At 43.1% G+C, this 20,572-nt stretch overlaps 1 protein-coding gene across 1 annotated transcript in view; it reads right to left on the reverse strand.

Annotated features, from left to right (window-relative positions):
• crabp1a (cellular retinoic acid binding protein 1a) overlaps positions 1–8,745 on the reverse strand; it is a 37,418-nt gene extending 28,673 nt beyond the window's left edge. Inside the window, exon 1 of the mRNA XM_079501099.1 lies at positions 8,440–8,745. Coding sequence (XP_079357225.1) covers positions 8,440–8,509 — 70 coding nt within the window. The 5' untranslated portion in view covers positions 8,510–8,745. The remainder of the gene's footprint in view (positions 1–8,439) is intronic.
• Positions 8,746–20,572: the final 11,827 nt, after the last annotated feature.

The following is a 20,572-nucleotide window of genomic DNA, read 5'->3' on the forward strand; positions in this document are numbered from 1 at the left end:
TAGTAGACTAAAGTAAAACATTTCAGATGACTAAAATATGACAAAAACTAAAAGGAATTTAGTTGTAAAGCCTTTTAAGATCAAACTAGATCAAAATTTACTGTCAAAAAATCAACACTGTAGCCCTGCACTGTGTACTGGTTGAGACCATGGGGTCAGAGCAGGATAGAGAGAGACAGAGACAAAGGAAGAGACTTTCCTTGAGGCTACCAGAGCCCTGAATGAGGACATAATATACAGATCTAATCATGTGGCTCTGGGAATCCACACGGGTATGGCATGGCTGCCATGGCATGGCTGCCGTGTGGATCTCAGTCACTTCACTTCATGTGGGCAGCCTGTGTGTCTAGAACGTTGTCTGTGTCTGTAGCAAGTCGTCAGAACACACCTATGACGTACATATGTCTGACTCCAAATGTGGGCACGGCAGAGACATATTGACTTCCATTATGAATTAAAGTTCATATTAAAAGTATAAAAAATACAATGTGAAAAGACTGTGAAGTTCTTTAGCTCTGGACGAACGCTTGTACGCACACACACACACACACACAGGCCGACCTCTTATAGACGGCTAGTTTTATGCAGAGCAACGCTGAAAAAAAGAATCTCACCCGTGCGAACTGAGTGGTGCAGTGTGTGTGTGTGTGTGTGTGTGTGTGTTTGTTTGTTTTAGGCTGCTCAAGTGCCACTTTAGGTCAGCGGTATTGCAGCTGTTCATACATACTGTACATACAGTACAAGGGCATAGGGACACATGCGGCCAGTCATTGGAGCGGTGTGCACCGCTCAACAAAACTCCCTTCAATCTGTAAACAAAACATCAACTTTTGCTCACAACAGAACAGAGCATAATACAGATACAGTGTCTTTATTCTTGTGCTGAACTTTGCACGTGAGTTTGTACTTACACTACTTGAAGTGATATTTCACTTTCAAATAAAATAAACATTAAAACAATATATAAAAAAATAAATGAAAAAGTAATGAAAAAGCCACGCCCCCCTCGCGCATTAGAATGTCCTCCTACCTGTGGAGTGAGGAGACGTTATTTTTCCACTACTCGTTTCATTTATTTTTGAGGGGCGCTAGCCCCTCCTATATACAGCCTTTGTCCCCACATGTCTCATATTTGCCATTGACAAAGAAAGGAGAAATTAGGTCATATGTCCCTCAAATATGATGTAAAATGTATTATTTATTATTTGCCATTGACAAATGAAGGGAAAATTTACGTCATATGTAGACGAGCAAATCGGCTAAGCAATCACATAAATTCAGTTGTTCATGAGATGATGTATATGTATAATGATAAGAGCGCCCCTCACTTCACACAGGTGTGATTTTTTTTATATTTTTTTTGAGGGGCGCTAGCCCCTCCTATACTCAGCTATAGTGTAGATTTTTGTCCTAACACAAACATTAAATACCATTGACAATGAATGGAGAATTTATGTCATGTGTCTGAGCAAATTGACGTTACGTCATGATGTACGATAAGAGCGCCCTTAAAGGACCTATAACATAAAATTCAACTTTTTCAATTTCTTTTGTGTTTTTGGGGCTCCCATATGTGTTTTCTATCCCCACAAATAACCAATTTTGAACAATCAAGCTTTCATATCATATAGGTGCTTTAATGGAAATTGCTCTCAGGAACAGCTCAACTGATTTTGTCCTCATCGTGATGTCATCAATGTCACCCTACTTTGTATAATTCCTCCTCTTCTTCAGTCTTCAGTTCCAAATTTGCATTTCCACTTTGTTTACTATGTCCACTATTGTTGATTTGCCATGCTGGCATGGAATGGAAACAAGCCTGGTTTTATCTAGCATCAGTATTATAATGACTCAAATATTAAATAATCAGCATATCAGCACCCCCACCACCTCAGGACATTGTGGTAATGCAGCTAAAACTGCTTTCAAAGTCCAAAAAGAAATGACAAGGACTGGTTATATCAGAGTGGTGATTGAGGCTCAAACCATTAGAAATAACTTTGAGGGACATAGACAATATGATATTAAATATTAAAAGCAGTTTTAAAATGCATGTTATTTGCGCTTTAACTTTAATGTTGAAATATCCCTTTAATTCCATATATTATTCCCCTATATTTTTCTTTTTTTTAACCTTAATTTTCTATGGTTCTGTCTGCGTACAGTATATGAGAGAAAGGGGGATAGATTAGACAATAGAAAGAGAGAGGTGAAAGTGTGAGGGGTTGGTGAACTGAGATGTAATCCGTTCTGGAGGCAGACACCCCCTGCTTTGTTTTGTCTGGACTCTAATTGACCCAAACAGTCTCTGATCTGACCCCCTTGTCCTTCTGTCCCGGTTTCCACTTCACTTCGCTCCACCTAACCACAGAACAGAACCCATTGACCCCCTCATGTCATATATCATCACATAGTGTACGCCACGGGGTCCGGGGACCACCTAGCAGTCCTTGAGGGAGGGGGTTCCAGATTGATAGTAACAAAATGGACACACTCTGACATTAGTTGCCAGACTTTTGCCTCCCACCATTTTCAAATGCTTCCGGTCATACAGTCTGGAGCATGGAAGCTCTGATCATGAGTAAAGCGATACAGACACAGAACTTAGGCATCCTGAAACGTTGTCGCTGCAGCAGTCCATGCTTGCTGTATACAGTATGTCTGCCTTCTTTGTTGCTATAGCAGTCAATGTTTGCTACCTAAAACCTTATTGTGCGTGTATAAATGGCAAATGGTGCATATAGCGCTTTTATCCAAAGCGCTTTACATAGATTGTGCATTACAACTACATTCACCCATTCCTACACCGATAGCGGAGGAAACCATGCAAGGCACCAACCTGCACATCGGGAGCAATTAGGGGTTCAGAGTCTTGCTCAAGCACACTTTCAACACTGACTCTGGGGGAGCCCGGGATCGAACTGGGAACCTCACGGTTCCTATCCGGCTGCTCTACCGGCCACTCTATCCCTGAGCCACTTGACCTCAGATTAGATTCAATGAGGTCAGATGAAATATAATCACAGAGGTTTAAGTTAAGAATGGTGTAACTAAAGACAGAAATAGAGACATTAAACAAAGTTCAGTCACTGAAAAGCCGACAGAAATCAGTGACATTTTGCCAGAGTGAGACTATTTGGCCCCAATTAATTTGTCATACAAATAACCAGTGGTGGACAGAAACAGACTAAGGGTGCACTCACACGGTTCATGCAATTCTCTGTGCTCGTTGGGTGTTGTGTCATGGCCGCCCAGCGGCCCAATGCATTTCCAATGGAGGTCACATGGTTTGACCCAACATTGTGTTGTGTGAGGGGGAGGGGCGCAGTCGTCCGCCCCTCCCCCTCACACAACACAATGTTGGGTCAAACCATGTGACCTCCATTGGCAATGCATTGGGCGGCCATGACACTACCCAACGAGCACCCAACGAGCACCAGAATTGCATTAAAGGTGTGAGCTCAGCCTAAATGTAGCCTACTTAAGTACCAATTCTGAGGATCCATACTTTACTTTACTATTTTTTAATACTTATTACTTGAGTATGTTACATTTAGCGTAACGTAGTAGCCGACATTTCTAGGAAGGAAAGTACTGAGTACTTTTAGGTTGGCCGTTTTATTTTTTTATTCCCCAACAGTAATTCATTTATTAGACATTTACTTTTTTTTAAAGCATGTACTTTTACTTTAAGTATTTTAAAAGCATGTACTTTTGAATACTAACTATATTTAAAAGCTATTACTTTTTTACTCTTGATTAACATTTTGACTGAGCTACTTTTACTTGTAGTGGAGTAGATGTGACCAGGAGTATCTGTACTCGTACTGGGGTCGAGTATTTCGTCCACCTCTGCAAATAACCCCATTAAAGTATGACTATCCAGTAGTTTCCTTTTTGCCAGTACGGTTTCCTTTTTGTCCCTTGGTGGTAGCCTGGTGGTAAGACTGGCATTTGTGAGCGTGGCGCCACCCTGGTGTGTGGCATTAAGCCACTTTGCCATGCCCTGTGCTGTGTGACTGCCAGGACCATCTGGCCTTTGCCTTGTGTTTCACACACTCCTCTCACCTCACTGCCACCCAGGGAATGGAGGGAACATCCCAGACCAGGCACTCATGAGGGTATAAAAGTTAAAGCCTTTATTAAAAAGGGCTAGTAGGAACAAATTAAACACACCAACGCCTATTGGCTCCAACGCCTTCATCAGGGTGTCCTGACAGACAATAATAAAGGAATACTTGGCTCAGCACTACAGTAGCCTTGTACCAATCATATTGATTATTGTCTCCACCAGGCCGAAGGCATGGGGAGAGAGTATGTTTTGCACTCCGTCCGTGTGTGTGTGTGTGTGTCCTTCCTTCCTTCCTTCCGTCCTTCCGTCCGTCCGTTATCAGCTAATCTCCGGTACCGTTGGCCCGATCCATGCCAAACTTTGCACACACACTCCATGGATGCCAACGATGAGCCCCAAATATTCCTCAACGGCCCGTTATAGCGCCACCATGAGGCCGATTTAGGCAAAACACATTTCTGTAGATTACTCGTACACATTTTATCCATACATCACACAATTCGGTATACACTATCTCCATAGTCATGTGATCAACACAGATCTGCACAATTTCCCATGTTCCATCCTGATTGGCTAATATTGGCTTCCAAAGCTCACATGATTGGTCCGTTTTCGAACAAAATGCCACAAATCACAAACGCAGTGTGCAATTTCCGTGAAATTATACACGCACATTTCCACTAGGCCGAGGACGACATGCCACTCATTCTTTTCCGAATCAGCCTCATGGTGGTGCTATAACAGGCCAATTCCTGTTTTTAGCTATAACTTCATCAATCTGTATACAACTTATGTATGCGCACTCCCTAGAGGCCATGGAAAAACATTGTCTCTGCATCCCTACACATCTACCGGTTATAGCGCCACCATGAGGCCGATTTCTGCTAAACACATTGCTTATGTTAGTCGCAGATTTCATCCAAATCTCACGCAAATCGGTACACATGATCTCTGTAGTCATGTGATCAAGACGAGTCTGTTGGATTTATCAGATTCTACACTGATTGGCTAACATTGCCTTCTAAAGTTTTCAGGAGTGGCCCGTTTCGTTCAAAATGCTGCACATGTCCTGCTCATCCACAATTCTATCCTCAGAGATTCTATGAGTGATCTGGCTCTGCATTTCCTCAACAAAATGAAGAAAATTGTTGCAAAAAACAAACAAAAAAACATGTTTATATTACTCCTAAACATTTTGCCAAACATCACACACACTCCTATCCTCCTGGTGGAGACCTGTGCCCAGAAGGGCACTTTTTCTAGTTTATATTATGTTATTGTACAAGTAAGACGCCTGAGGGCGAGAAGGGACCTCGCGTGCACTGGCCATATATGGAGCGTATCTTGAGTGTACAGGGTGTGATGAGGTCAGATCAAAATATGGAATGTAAGAACAGGTCAGCTCCATATATGGAGATCTAAGGGTGGCAGCGGGCGCAGTGTATTGAATGTACAGGGTTTGATGAGGGCCCAGGTAGGGCCAGACCTTAATTTTCAGGCCTGTTGAGAACTCTAGTTTGAACTGAGTGTGGAGGTCGTACTGCTGGGGCAGATGGGCGTGTGCACGCATCCGCCTGGGTGACGTCAGACTGCTGGGCGAATGCGGTCGCATGGGATGAACTTTGACCAATAACTCACAATGACCTGGGCACCATATATAGGGGCTGATGTCACGATGAACTGGACACCTGGGGGCTTGCCTGGGGTGACCGAGGGCTGATGTCACAATGACCTGGGGGGGCTTGCCTCGGGTGAGCGACGGGGATTTGAGTTAGGTGACGTAACAGAGTGATGGGGATGATGGGTTAGGTGTCAAAAGCGCAAGGTTACATAGTTAACTGCGACCTCTGGTCGCAATTATGATGTGTTTGCTTTATGTTATTGATATCCAATATATCGCTCTCAGCGTTACTAAGGTCTGTCTAGCTCCTACACTGTCTCCCTTTTAGCCTTCCTATGGTGTGTTTTAATAAAGAATACATAGGCTACAAACTGTATTGTAGAATGCCCACTCTTTATTAAAAATATAATCACACCCGTGTGAACTGAGTGGTGCAGGGTCTTATATAGCCTGATCAGCTGTGGTCTGACGTAATGTCAGTGACCATAGTAACCATGCTCGTTCTTTTGGTACGAACACGGGTACACGGGTACAAAGCCAGTTGTTGGAGTGGTTTACACCACTCAATAATTATATTATATATTATTATATATATATATATATATATATATATATATATATATATATATATATATATATATATATATAATATGTCTGACGAAGCGCCTCTTTGATAATTTCTGTATGGAACGTTCTATAAATGTTCTCTAAACAGATGAGGACGTATATGGGAAGTGACGGCACAACGCTGCTGTAATCCACGCCAACTAATTCCCTCTTGGACCGGGAGCTTATGTAACAGAGGAAACCAATGATCTGCTCATGCTAGACACAGTGGATGTGTGCGTGAGAGGATGGAGGGTTGAGTTCTAGTGATGATGTCACCATCAGACGTTTGCCAATGCCACGGTGCCACCCTGATTCAGTGAAAATACTAAATATATATAATGCATTAAAGGGGAAAACCACCCATTTTCAACATTTTACTATGTCATTAATATACCTTAGAGCTGTGTGGAAATAATAAAAAAGTCCCCCCATTCTATGTTTCTTAGAACTGGAGGTCTGAAAAAAATCATGGTGAAACACATCTTGATGATGTCATCAAGATGTGTTTCACCATGTTAATGATTCTTTTCATACTAGGAAACACATAATGGGGGGACTTTTTTATTATTTCCACACAAAAGCTCTAAGGTATGTTAATGACATGTTAAAATGATGAAAATGAGTGGAATGCCCCTTTAAGTGTAGAATGATTTCTAACGCATTCGACGACGGCATGACATTCTAATACAGTGCATTAGCAGTATCAATAAAGGATTCTCTCATTTGAAATGAATTGGCTACACATGGAGGGTGCCTTAGTAAGGACCTATATCAATCAGTGCTGCATTGCCGTTGACATGGAATCCAAACAGGCATCGGGGGGTTGCAAAGCTATGACCTGGAGAAGCTACATGTCAAACAGAATGCCAACAGCTGTGTACACTCTCAATAAACAGATCGTTGTCAGATGGCATTTAAAATACTGTACATCTATCATCCATGTTATGTAATTAGTTTGATGCACTTTTACACACACACACACACACACCTTTCCAAACCACACTGTGCGAACCTTTGTTAAGTTTTCACTTCATTCCAGTTAATGGCCAGCTGTTAACACAAGTCATCACCACAACCCCGTCTTACAACATGCATTCCAACACCCGCGCAACAGGGAATATTCACTCGTAGATTGCAAAATTATTCAAAATATTTTCTTCCTTTTTTTTTTGTTGGCTTGAATACCCAAGTCTGTTTCAGTGACTATTACACACAATCGACTGACCCAGTTAACTCCTCCCATCCTAAACCATCACTATCAGGAGTTAAGACACACAGAGAGAGAGAGAGAGAGAGAGAGAGAGAGAGAGAGAGAGAGAGAGAGGGAGAGAGGGAGAGAGAGAGAGAGAGAGAGAGGAGGGCTAAAAGAACAAAAGAGAAGCAGGGGAATAGCGTAGCAGGACTCCAGAGAGAGACAGAGGCAGACCTCCGCTGGCATTGCTAATGCATGCCCTAGTTAAACGCTTAACATGAATAATGTTGTTCCTCGCCGCATGCCCTGGGACGCCACACTAACAATACCATGCCTGTTTGTGCCATGGAATCCTGACTGGCAATGTCTCACATCTCTGCTGCCCTGTGGAACCCACAGGGGCTTCCCTCCTCAGCTCAGATCTCTCTCTGTCTCTCATTCTCACTCTCTTCCTCACCCCTTTCCATCTTCTTAAGAGAAGGGCAGACTGCAGACACACACACACAGAGAGAGAGAGAGAGAGAGAGAGAGAGAGAGAGAGAGAGAGAGAGAGAGAGAGAGAGAGAGAGAGAGAGAGAGAGAGAGAGAAAAGAGAGAGTAATACAAGCAACACTGTTGTTTGGAAGTAAGGTGCTCTGTCGCGAAAGAGCGGCTGTGATGGAGAGTCCTCTTCCTCTCGCATGAGATTCAGGGAAGCAGCAGTGGGTTACGAATAAGGAGAGAGACAGACAGACAGACAGACAGACAGACAGACAGACAGACAGACAGACAGACAGACAGACAGACAGACAGACAGACAGACAGACAGACAGACAGACAGACAGACAGAGGTACTGTAGCTAGAAGGATGGTTGGATATAGCCAGGATGAAGAAAAAGAGGAAAAAAGAGAAGAGAGGATGGGGTGATGGAGGGATACAGACAGACTATAATAGAGGTGTCTTACCCAGTGCTTTGAGAAGTTCATCAAAATTCTCACTGCTTTTCATCTTCCAGGTGCCGGCAAAGTTAGGCATGACTGCAGAGGTCTGAATAATACCAGGCAAAGACCCTGGACCGCTCTCTCTGCTCTCTGTACTTCCTTCTCAATCTCTCTCTCTGTCTATATGTTTGTCTCTCTCCCCTCCTTCCCTCCCTCCCTCCTCTGTCTCTTTCTCACTCTTACACTTTCTCTCACAACCCTCCTCTTTCTTTTCCTGTCTATCTGTATATCTCTCGTTCCCTCCGTCTGTCCGTCTCCTCTCTGCACTGGTGTTCAAACTTCTTATTTCACACTATTATACCACTTGTCTCTTCCTGGGGCTTCTCACTCTCTCTCTCTCGACTCACTGTGCAAGCTGCTGATGTGTTTGTCCGTGTATGCGTGTGCGTGCGTGCGTGCGTGCGTGTGAAATGCACTAGAGTCTTTAGGATGAGGGTGAGATCCCTCCCACTCAATGCCCTGTCCCATTAATCCAGGAGAAAAAAACATGTATTCTCATTATTTGTGTGCAGCGATTTGTTTTGTCATGCAAAATCTTTGAGAGCTTATGTGGCAACACGATAACACGTATTTTTGAACAATGACTTGAGTAATAGTTTAAAGAGTTAATATTGCCATAGTTTGTAACTTTGTAGAGATGAATCACACCATTGTATAAAACTTGCATGCACAATTACCATGCCGATTCAGTTTAGTTCAGTCTCATTACTTTTTATTAAAAAAAAGGAAATAACTAAAAGAATCAGATAGCTACAGATAGTTTTCATGTAATAATGTCTGCATAACCATTCATTATACAGGTCCCTATATATGCTTGACACACTCACACTTCTGTATAGCACCCGACGAAGCTCATGGCGAAACGTGTTGTGCTAATAAATAAGTTGATGCAGTAAGTTGTCCGTCTCTGTTCCCTGGAGTGTGCAGTCCCTTCCTTGGAAGGCTTTTTCCCTTTTTGAAGTCTATGCCTGCTAACTAGACTTGCACCTCCCACGTTTTTTTTTATGTGCAGTCCTTTGTTTTCTCTCATATTATATATATATATATATATATATATATATATATATATATATATATATATGAGAGAGAGAAAACAAGGGACTCCTGCACATCCAAAAAAAACGTATTATTTCGAAAAGAGAAATAAACCTGGGGACTGCACACTCATATATTATTCAGTGCAATTTTTTCTTTCAGAAGTTGTTTTAACTTTCATTCAAACTAACTGTTCCTTTCTGATTCTAGAAGGTGCATCTGCTTCTATGGGAAGCTATACTAGTTCAGAATCAGATCCTCCTGCGTTTGGTATACGATTCCTCTCAGATTCTGTGTGTCTGCTTCAGGCACCCATCCATCCAGCTCTAGGACATGGATTTGACTTTGTGGTGAAATGGTGACCCTGTGGGATGCCCTCCATCAACTCATCCCTCTTTGTTACAATGCATCCGTGTGGGTTTTCCCCATTCTGCTTCAGAATCATAACCGCAAACAACAGGTTCATGAGGTTCATGAGGTTTGTGAGGTTCATGAGGTTCAAGGCATTTTGTATTTTGGCACATGGTGGGAGTGTGTGACAACTGACAACCCAGCATTAAACAACAGAGGACTATCAACAACGTAAATTAACATACAGGACTCGCATATAGAACGCTTGACTGATTGGGAAGTAAAACTGGGACGCAGTGTGTCCTAGTGCAGTGGTTCCCAAACTTTTTAGCTCAATACCAAAAGAGACATTTTGTAGGTCTGCTATATTTATTTTAATCTAGAAAATGTGGCTCAAATCTTTGAATGTATATTCTTTCAGAGCGAACATTTTTAACTCAAATCTTTGCTTCTGAGAGGTTCCTGGAACAACATATTTTCAGATGGGGGTCGGTGGCCAATTACATATCATTTCCGGATTTAAAAGACATTTTATAAATTTCGACGTCAGGCCTAACAGCCACAGAATCTCTCTCCCTGTTCCAGTAGCTGCAGATAAGAGCATCGGCTGGATGCCTAAAATATCAATGTAAAGCAGCTTTAGAAGGGGAAATTACCCTGAAAGTCCAGGTGGCTCATTGAGATGTTCCCTTGTTTACCCCTGAAGCAGGACAACTCCTGAGAACTTGTATGTAAATTGTGTATCTGCGATATTGTGTTGTGGATTTATGGAGTTCATTTACTTGGTCACTGCATTCCTTTGTGTCTTGTTTTGCAGTCAACCATGACCAAAAACACATAAAAGGATTTCATGTGTGCCCGGGGGCAAGACACTACTGTTGTAGCAAAGAAACTCTCTCGAAGTTACTCTACTTCTCACTACAAGATTTATACAGAAATAGCCTACTCATTTTAAGCTTTCTTGTATTTAAGATTTTGAGAAGAGCTACAGTACACCAAAATGCTTATGTCTCACATGAAATCACTACCTTCGAAGCTGTACATTTGTGTCAGTTAGGTTTCAGCTTGTAGATATTTTCACAGAATGTTCACATATGACATGCCCAGCGTAGGAATGCTAGGGTTCATGTGGTTAACTCTTAGACCGCTAGCATTTATTGCTAAATTATGATATAATTCACGCCAGCATTTTTCCCTGTTCAGCTGTTATTTTGAAGAGCCAAAAATCTAGACCGGATGTTGTGATCTTATGTTGGGGTGTGTGACGATGCAACATCCTTCCATGTTTACCGCAGGTCACATCGTCGCCTCTGGGCCGTGGAATAAACCAATAGACCAAAAATGCCATCTGGGACAAGGAATAGGAGATACAGGCGATTTAAAGGACTGCGGGACTGCGTCGCAGTCCCGCCCCCTACCATGGACCAGGAAATGATTCTCTGTTCATTTTCCTCATAGACATTTCAGAAAGTATTTATTTAAAGACGTTTACGCCGCGGACAAAGCCAACTCGAGTCGTGACAAATCATGACAACAAACACAATTTTTTGGGCCGAACAAATAATTAGAAAGAAGAAAAAAACGGCAGGTTACAACACTTTTTTTGTTGTTTTTCTTCTTTGTAATTATTTGTTTGGTCCAAAATATTGTTTGTGTTGTCATGAGTTGTCACGACTCGAGTTTGGCCTTGTCCACGGCGTAACCGTCTTTAAATAAATACTTTTTGAAATGTCTATGGGACAAATGCATTGGGATTCATTTCCTGGTCCATTGATTGATTGATTGATTGAAGAATTTATTAACAGTTTGCAGAATTACAGTACATTTCAAGCACAAACTCAATACAAAGGCTGTTAACTGTGAGTGGACGACCCAATTAAGCATTACACTTGTTTCCAACAGGGTCCACCATGTTCAAATCATCAAAACATTTAGAGACGTACAAATAGACACTTCTATAGACAGAACAGGAATTCATCAAAAAAGAAATCATCAAAAAGGAGGTAAAAAGGGAAAAGAAATATATACAGTGAGGGGAAAAAAGGGGGGGGGGGGCGGGGGGGGGGGGATTCAGATTTTACGGGGGCCAGTTTCGAATTGCAGCCATCCGTAGGTGCCCTTTGAGAGCGGTTTTGAAGGAGTCAAGGGATTCGCATGTCTTAATGACAGTTGGTAGGGCGTTCCACATTTTGGTGGCATAGGAGCGAAAAGAATTTAGTCCCTTGTTTGTGCCGAATCTGGGTTGTACATGGTTCGTTGCACTCCCTCTGGTGTTGTGGGTGTGGACTTCGTTAACATTAAGGAAGTATCTAGACAGGTACATGGGTATCTTGGTGGTGTATCGAATCTTGTGGACCAGACCCATTGCAAGATGCTGTACTCTGTCGTCGACCCTAAGCCATTCCAGCCTGTCGAAGTGGGCAGGGGTGAGGTGGGTTCGGGGGGCTAGATCAAGTAGGAGCCTGACCAGTTTGTTTTGGGAAGTCTGGAGCCTGGTTTTAAGGGCCTTTGAGGTGCTGTGGTACCAGGAGGTGCATGCATAGTCAAAGAAACCCTGTACAAGGGCTCCTGTTAAGGTCTTCAAGGTGTTTTTGTTGACCAGTGAGGAGATCCTGTAGAGGAATCTTGTTCTATGGTTGACTTTTTTGATTACGTTGGTGGCCATTTTATCACCGGAAAGATTAGCCTCCAGGATGGAACCTAGGTAGGTAATTTCATCTTTACGTGTGATAACATTGTCACCCACTCTAACCAAGAAGCCATTTGCCTTGCTGAGATTACTAATAGAGCCAAAGAGAATGGATTCAGTTTTTCCCAGGTGTAAAGATAGTTTGTTATCAGCGAGCCAGGTGCAGATTCTACCGAGTTCAGAGCTGAGGGCATTTTCAACCTGCAGTTTGTCCCTGTCCGAGACCAGCAGTGCTGAGTCATCTGCGAACAGGAACAAGTTGCAGTCACAGGCTGAAGTCATGTCGTTTACATATATTAGGAACAGTAGAGGCCCTAGTATGCTTCCTTGTGGAACGCCACAGCTCACTGGGAGGGGGGGGGACAGTGTTCCGTTCACTTCCACCATCTGTTCTCTCCCCTCCAGGTAGGATTGCATCCAGCTCACTGATGTGCTATCGAAACCAATTGCTTTTAGCTTGTTAACCAGTATGGAGTGGTTCACGGTGTCAAAAGCCTTTTGGAGGTCCAGCATGACCATGCCGCAGTATTTGCCAGCGTCCACCTCTTGTTTGATGTGGTCGCTCAAATAGAGGAGGCATGTGTCAGTGGAGTGGGATGTTCTGAAGCCAGATTGGAACTCGTACAATAATTTATTAGTGGCAAGATACTTTTCAACCTGTTCATAGACTATTTTTTCCATCACTTTCGAGATGGAACTAAGAATAGAAATAGGGCGGTAGTTGCCGGGGTCTAATTTACTCCCTTTCTTGTGCAAGGGGGTTACTTTGGCCAGTTTGAAATCTTGGGGGACCTGTCCCTGTTTGATGGAGAGGTTTACTATGTGGGTGATGATTGGAGCTATAGAGATGGCTGAGTCTCTGAGAAATTTGGAGGGAATGTTGTCATGGCCTGTGGCCTTGTGGGGTTGGAGGGCACTCAGTTTCTTAATTACCTCATCAGTTGTTACCATAACTAGTTTAAAATCGTCTTTACAAACACCTAGGTTTTTGTAGAAGGTTGTAATGTGCTCTACACCAAAGAGCCCAGAGTGGGAGGGCAGTTTGTTAACCAGAGTTGTTGATATGTTTGTAAAGAAGATATTCAAGTAGTTGGCCACATCAAGGTTGTCAGTGATGAGAGTGTTGTCAGATTTGATGTTTATGTTTGAAAATCTGGTTTTTAGTTTCTGACCATAGCTTAGTTGATTGTTTAGTAGCTTCCAGAGCTCATGAGGATTGTTTTTGTTTTCCTCAGCTTTATCATTAATGAAGTTACTTTTAGCTGATTTGGTCATGGCAGTTACACTGTTTCGTAGTTTGATTCGTTGTGTATTTAGGTTGTTCAAACGAGCTTGGCGAACACTGTCGAAGCGCTTGGCTAGCTTTGACTTGCATTTTAGAACTTCAGAGCATTTTTTGTCTCTGGCTTTCATTGCAGCCAGTATGTCCGGATTCATCCATGGTTCCGAGCGGGTTTTGCCCCTGGTGGTTCTCAAAGGAGCCATGTTGTTCAGTACTGATGTAAATTTGGTTTTGAAGCCAAGCCAAGCTTCTTCGACATGTGTGCATTTAAGCTCATCGGACCAATCCAGACTCTCCAATACTTGGTTAAAGACCTCACTAGAGTAGGTTTTGAGGTCCCTTGATATGACTGTTTTGTGGCAGCCGGTCTTAAGTTTTTGTATTTTGCGGGTACAGAATATCATAAAATGATCACTAAGCCCACATACAATAACCCCTTTCTTGGAGATTCTGGATTTGTCCGAGGACAGAATGAGATCAATGACAGTTTGAGTAGAATCACACACTCTAGTGGGTTGGGTAATTAGCTGACTGACACTATGTAGATCACAGAACTTACTGAATGACTTAAACACAGGTGCTTCCTTTCGTTGCATGTCTGTATTGTAGTCGCCAATCAGGATTTTCTCTACACATTCCTCCTCAGCTAAGCACCCCTCAAGTATATCATAGAACCCATGTTGGTCAGGCGGTCTGTAGACGGTGCCCACTAATACTGATTTAGCTTTTTTGAAAATTAATTCAACCCACACAGTTTCAATTTCATCATGCTGTAAGTCAGTACGAGTAACATATTCAGTGTCTTTGTGAATATACATACACACGCCACCACCATGCCTGTTTCTGTCGTTTCTGATCAAAGAATAGTTCTCTATTTCAACTTCTGGGTCTTTGGTTGACTCATCAAGTTTGGTTTCAGAGAAGCTAATGATGTTCGCCTTACCGCATTGAAACATATGCCTGATTTCAGCCATTTTGGGACCAAGGCTGTTGACATTCAGGTGAAAGATATGAAGTCCGTTGGCTCTGACTATGGTGCTTATCTCCTCCATGGCGAAATAGGGGAGCGGAGGGCCATTGTTGTCTGTAGAAGCCGCGGGTTGCCGTGGGGGGAGGGTGGGGGGTGCGTGGGGGTCGTCGTGGGGTGGCGGGAGTGGGGGATGGGGTCCCGAGGGCTCTGGTGGGGCCGATTGAGCCATGGTGTCGACCGGAGAAACAGCAGAAATAGCAGGTAAAGTATCACGGTGTCCGTCTCCAGCCTCGTTGTCCCCCTTGGTTGGATGTGGAGACTCTTCACGCCTGTAGATGGTGGTGTTGTCCGTGTCTTTTGCCTCGACTGCCGCCGATGTAAGATCTGCGTTGGGTCCCCAAGACGGCTCCGTGCCCGTACCTTGAGTTGGCTGTGTGGCCGTGACCGTCTCATGCGTTGTCCTTGCGATGGATCCCCAAGGCGGCTCCGTGCCCGTATCTTGAGTTGGCTGTGTGGCCGTGACCGTCTCATGCGTTGTCCTTGCGATGGATCCCCAAGGCGGCTCCGTGCCCGTATCTTGAGTTGGCTGTGTGGCCGCGACCGTCTCCTTTGTTGTCCTTGCGTCCGTGATCATCAGGCAAGTTTGTTTCTTCGCCTGAAGTCTAGTGATTACAGGACCAGGATTGGGTTGGATGTCTCCTGCCATTAACAAGAATATACAACAGAACAGGCGTCTGTCGATCTTGCCATGGTAGGGGGCGGGACTACGACGCTCTATTGACAGCACCAGCTAGCAACCCGACGCTAAAGTGAGTAGCATTATGACTTGATCAATCGAAAGCACTATAAAAGCTCAATTTCCGTAGAGCTACGCCAATGGCGTTGAGCCTAGCATTGATTAATTGGCTTTAATTGACGTAGATTAATGGCAATGGGGTGAAGTGAAGTAAAGGAAGGACTAATGGGAGATCGGACCAATGCTATGTTACAGCTTACTTTGTGGTTGTAAATGCAACTTTTGTTCCTAATACCATTCAGAATCGATAGACAACGGGGGAAAGAAAGAGAGAGAGAGAGAAACACTAGTTTGTGGTTCTTCTTCATCAAGACTGAAAGACTCTTAATCAATTTTCTTTCTTCTTAAGAACCATCTAACATTAATAATTAATACCATATACCACACCAGCCCTCAGAAGTTGTTTGTTGAGTTTTTTTTTTCTTCCTGGGACGAGAGGCCTTAATTTTGACTGGGAGTGAGAGATCAGAGCAAAGGTTCTGATCCTCGCCAAACAAAGCTATAAGCCCAGTGGGACGTACAGCAAACTGAAACTGTCTGAGGGTTCAAATGGTTTGACACAGATTCTCAAGGTTCAAAGGCACTATGGCCTTAGCCTGGCTAATAAGCCAGACTAATATCACACAACACTGTCGCGGGCAATTTTTTTTGCCAACGGCTGATTCGGTCTGGCTTATTAGCCAGGCTACTATGGCCTGTCATACTGAAACCCAGACTCACTGAGGAGGAGGAGGAGGAATGATGAGATGAGATGAGATACTTCCAAATGTTCGAATACACAACAACCGAGAGCGATGGGGTTAGATATGAACAGACCTACAGTACTTCTGTGCTAAATCACCACTAATCTTTGCACTCCGTTTTCCAAAGATGGTAATACAAACTTGCAAATGTCTTTATTACTTACAGTATATAGAGAGGGGTGTAGAGTGATGTTGATGAACTCACCAAATACCAGACAGACAGAAAAACAGAGAGAGTTGGAAATAACTTTGAATTTTGCCAACATCGCCTTAAAGTTGCATTGCAGCCAGTTAAAACAGAAGCTGTGCCTGTACTTTCAACATACTTCAGCTAATGCACTGTGCCAGCTGCTTTACACAGTGCCTGCATTTCCCCCAATGGACCATTATGAGTCATTAGTCTGAAGAGGACATCATTATGATGACCAGTGAAGGGAGTGAATGTGAATGGAACCAGGGACCGGTTCCTCTGAGAGAGAGAGAGACAGAGAGAGAGAGACAGAGAGAGACAGAGAGGCGCGCGCGCACACACACACACACACACACACACACACACACACACACACACACACACACACACACACACACACACACACACACACACACACACACACACACACACACACACACACACACACACACACACACACACACACACACACACACACGAGAGAACAGGAGTGAATCGTAATGTATCTGAAGTAAATATACTGAATTAACATAATTTAATTTGGACTGTACCCTAGTATATAGTTTACACTATTTGATGTAATACTTTTCAGTCTTGGATTTTCTTTACAGTAGGCCTATGTAGATATATTAGATTATAGTTTAGTTATGCATTTAAGAACCTTGTCCGTTGTACACATTTAATAACATCTGCTGTTTTTATCCCAAATTCTGTGTTTTGAAACTTTAGTCTTTATATTTAGATATCTGTCCTGTTGAGATGTATACAACATAATATTATAGTATTAGTACTAATCCTTCTATTGTGATTCCATCGTAATATCTGCATTGTTTCAGGTGCTGTCTACACAAGGACGTATTCTGCGTTACCCGCACAAGTACTTAGCCGATCTGCCCTTTCTGCCACACGGAGACGGCGTTTTGGGGGACTTAACCAGTTATTTTTGAAACCGGCTCCCAGAGTGGCAAACTTCGGAGAAGCTACTTTGTCGTCTCCGACGAGCCTTTCATAACCGCCAGCTCACTGGTATTAATTTCTTAATGGTTATTTATTTGTGTACATTATATGTGAATGAATGAATGAATGAATGAATGAATGAATGAATGAATGAATGAATGAATGAATGAATGAATGGTGTTGTTTGATCTGTAAAGGGAAGCCTTTAATATTGATTGTGCATTTGTTCATGAAGTGCTAATGGTTTATTTCACCATATCCACTTACATAAGTATCACAGCTATTTTATATTTGTACATAATGTCTATAAATCTCTTCTCCGAAAATAGCCGATCTGCAGCCTGTGAGCTTGTAGATGAGCTCTTTTCGGAGAACAGATATAAATGATGGTGATTACCAATCTGGAAAGACAAGAAATAAACGGATGATCTACATTATTGTTACTATAATGGTGTAGTGTAGAAAAGTTTAGTATATAATAGGCAGCACGCAACCACCGCTGTCTGTCTGTCCCTCTCACAGGCAGATCTTTCCTGCGCAGTGCACAGCACGCATTAGCCGGGGAGCCACAGGCCCAAAAGCTCAACGGTTAAGGATTAACCTGTGATGTCATGTAATTTGTGTTTTTTCTATTAATTTGGTCATTAAGGTCCACAGAATGAGAGGCCTGCTCTGCCGGAAACATCGCGAAAAAAGGTTATGGCCAGTTTTTGTATACCACACCATAGACAACCAATATAAGGCAACATTTTCCAAATTCCATCATGCTTTAAGTAGCATGTCAAACTAGGGGGTTTTCATGATCCTGAATCCATTCCAAGCATTAGTTTTGCACGAAAAACACTCCTTGGCCTAAATTCGCCCATAGCCACTTGCCAAAATGTGCTGACCTCATCACATTTATGCTGACCTCATCACATGTGATGACGGCTATGGCCGTTTTTAGGCCAAGGAGTGTTTTTCGTGCCAAACTAATGCTTGGAATAGATTCAGAATCATGAAAACCCCCTAGTTTGACATGTCACAATTGTCACATGCTTACTTCAAGCATGATGGAATTTCGCGATGTTTCCGGCAGAGCAGGCCTCTCATTCTGTGGACCTTAATGACCAAATTAATAGAAAAAACACAAATAAAAAGTACGGCATGACATCACAGGTCCTGTCCAATTTTGGGCCTGTGGCTCCCCGGCTACGTGGACCTCGTCAAAGTGCTTCGTCTTCTTGGGTGGAAATTAAACATTCTGAAGGTGCTATCCATGCTTCAACTTGCTCTCTAAATAAATTATATTCTTTGCACGCAAGCAGCCAAAATGTCACGGAAAAGCCTTTGTGTAACTTCAAAACGGCTTTGCACGGAGAGACCCCAGGTAGGATAAACACATCGTTTACTGTCCATATTCCTCTATAAACAGCCTGTTATCACTGTTTCTAATTCCTCTTTTTTATACTTTGTATACGGTAGTAGCCTATGTGCAATTTCTCTTGTTAACTAGCTGCAGATTAGGCAAAATGTGTAGCGCTCATGTCTTTTCATGCACAAGGCAGCAGGTAGAATCAATCTATTAACGAGCAATTATCTGACGTTCAGCGGTGTTGCACACCGAATATATTCAATCTCCAAAGTCAAACTAATAAGTTCACAATGCATCATGATTCATGCCGCCCCTCGTTGTGAGCTTTAAGATCTGCAAACTATGAATCTCATGCTTATGTATACTTTGTAGCCTACTTCTGGCAGAAGAGGGTAGTTATGAGAATATTAGTAGTAAAATGTAAAATCATTAAAATTGTAATGATTTGTAATGAAAAGAAAGAAAAACATCAGCTACAGTTGATTATGCCCAGTAGCCTACTGAATGATTATGCCACATATGCTTTTTACAGGCGCAAATACTTCTGCGTACAGGCGCAAATACTTCTGCGTATGCTCCAAAGGTATATGTCATATTATAGGCTACTATAAAGCGCGTAAGTGTCATATTCAATTAATCGGAAGCCTTAAGTCCATGACCCAGCTAATTCCAACACATGCTAGGGGATGACTCAGGGTGGAATATCAATGGGATTGGTATTTAAAGACAGAGTGCCGTGATACAAGAGAGAGAGAGGGAGAGAGAGAGAGAGAGAGAGAGAGAGGAGAGAGAGAGAGAGAGAGAGAGAGAGAGAGAGAGAGGGAGAGAGGGAGAGAGAGAGAGAGGGAGAGAGAGAGAGAGAGAGAGAGCGAGAGAGAGAGAGAGAGAGGGAGAGAGGAGAGAGAGAGAGAGAGAGAGAGAGAGAGAGGGAGAGAGAGAGAGAGAGAGAGAGAGAGGGAGAGAGAGAGAGAGAGAGAGAAATAAATAATAGCCTAGGCCTACATAGACACGGCCTACAGAGACTTTCTTTGCCACCATGCCAGCCAGTCATGAAGTCAAGAATTTGGCATCAACCGGGTTAACGGTGCCGGAGATTAGCTGTACACAGATGGACGGATGGAGTGCAAAACATACTCTCTCCCCATGCCTTCGGCGTGGTGGAGACAAAAATCTAAGTTCCTACCTGACTTCATCAGTTGTGTTACTAGTGATGCCAGGGTCAAATTGTGGAACCCATGGATAGTGGTGTCATCTTCATCTTCCATACATCTGGCTATAGCTGGCCAGTACTTTCCTCCAATGGCACCGACCAGCCTCATTCTCCTGGCTGCCTGCCATCTTCTCACTCAGCCTTGGATGTTTTGTACTGCACAAGCATTCTGGTGTAGTGCAGTGGTCAGGGATTTAGGGCAGGCCCTAGGGTCCAGCATTCACAGCATGTCACAGGAGAATGGACTCAGTGCTGAGAAGAGGCTGAGCTTGTGGGTCATCATCACCCTGGCTTATTGTTGTGTACCTGTGGACAACACAAGCCAGGTGGAGCTGAGAGAGACCATTTAAGCTTTGACTATAAGTAAGTACGGTAGAAAGAAAGAAAGTGAGCTGACCAAGAGCCACAATACCACATACTGTATGGGTCCTGTACAACTCACTCAAACATGCACAGCCTGTTATGCACTCCATCCTTCTGGTTACAACATGTACAGCCTAGTAATAGGCATTGAAGTGTA

The sequence above is a fragment of the Electrona antarctica genome (genome assembly GCF_951216825.1).
Source record: "Electrona antarctica genome assembly, chromosome: 5".
Classification (NCBI taxonomy): Eukaryota; Metazoa; Chordata; class Actinopteri; order Myctophiformes; family Myctophidae; genus Electrona; species Electrona antarctica.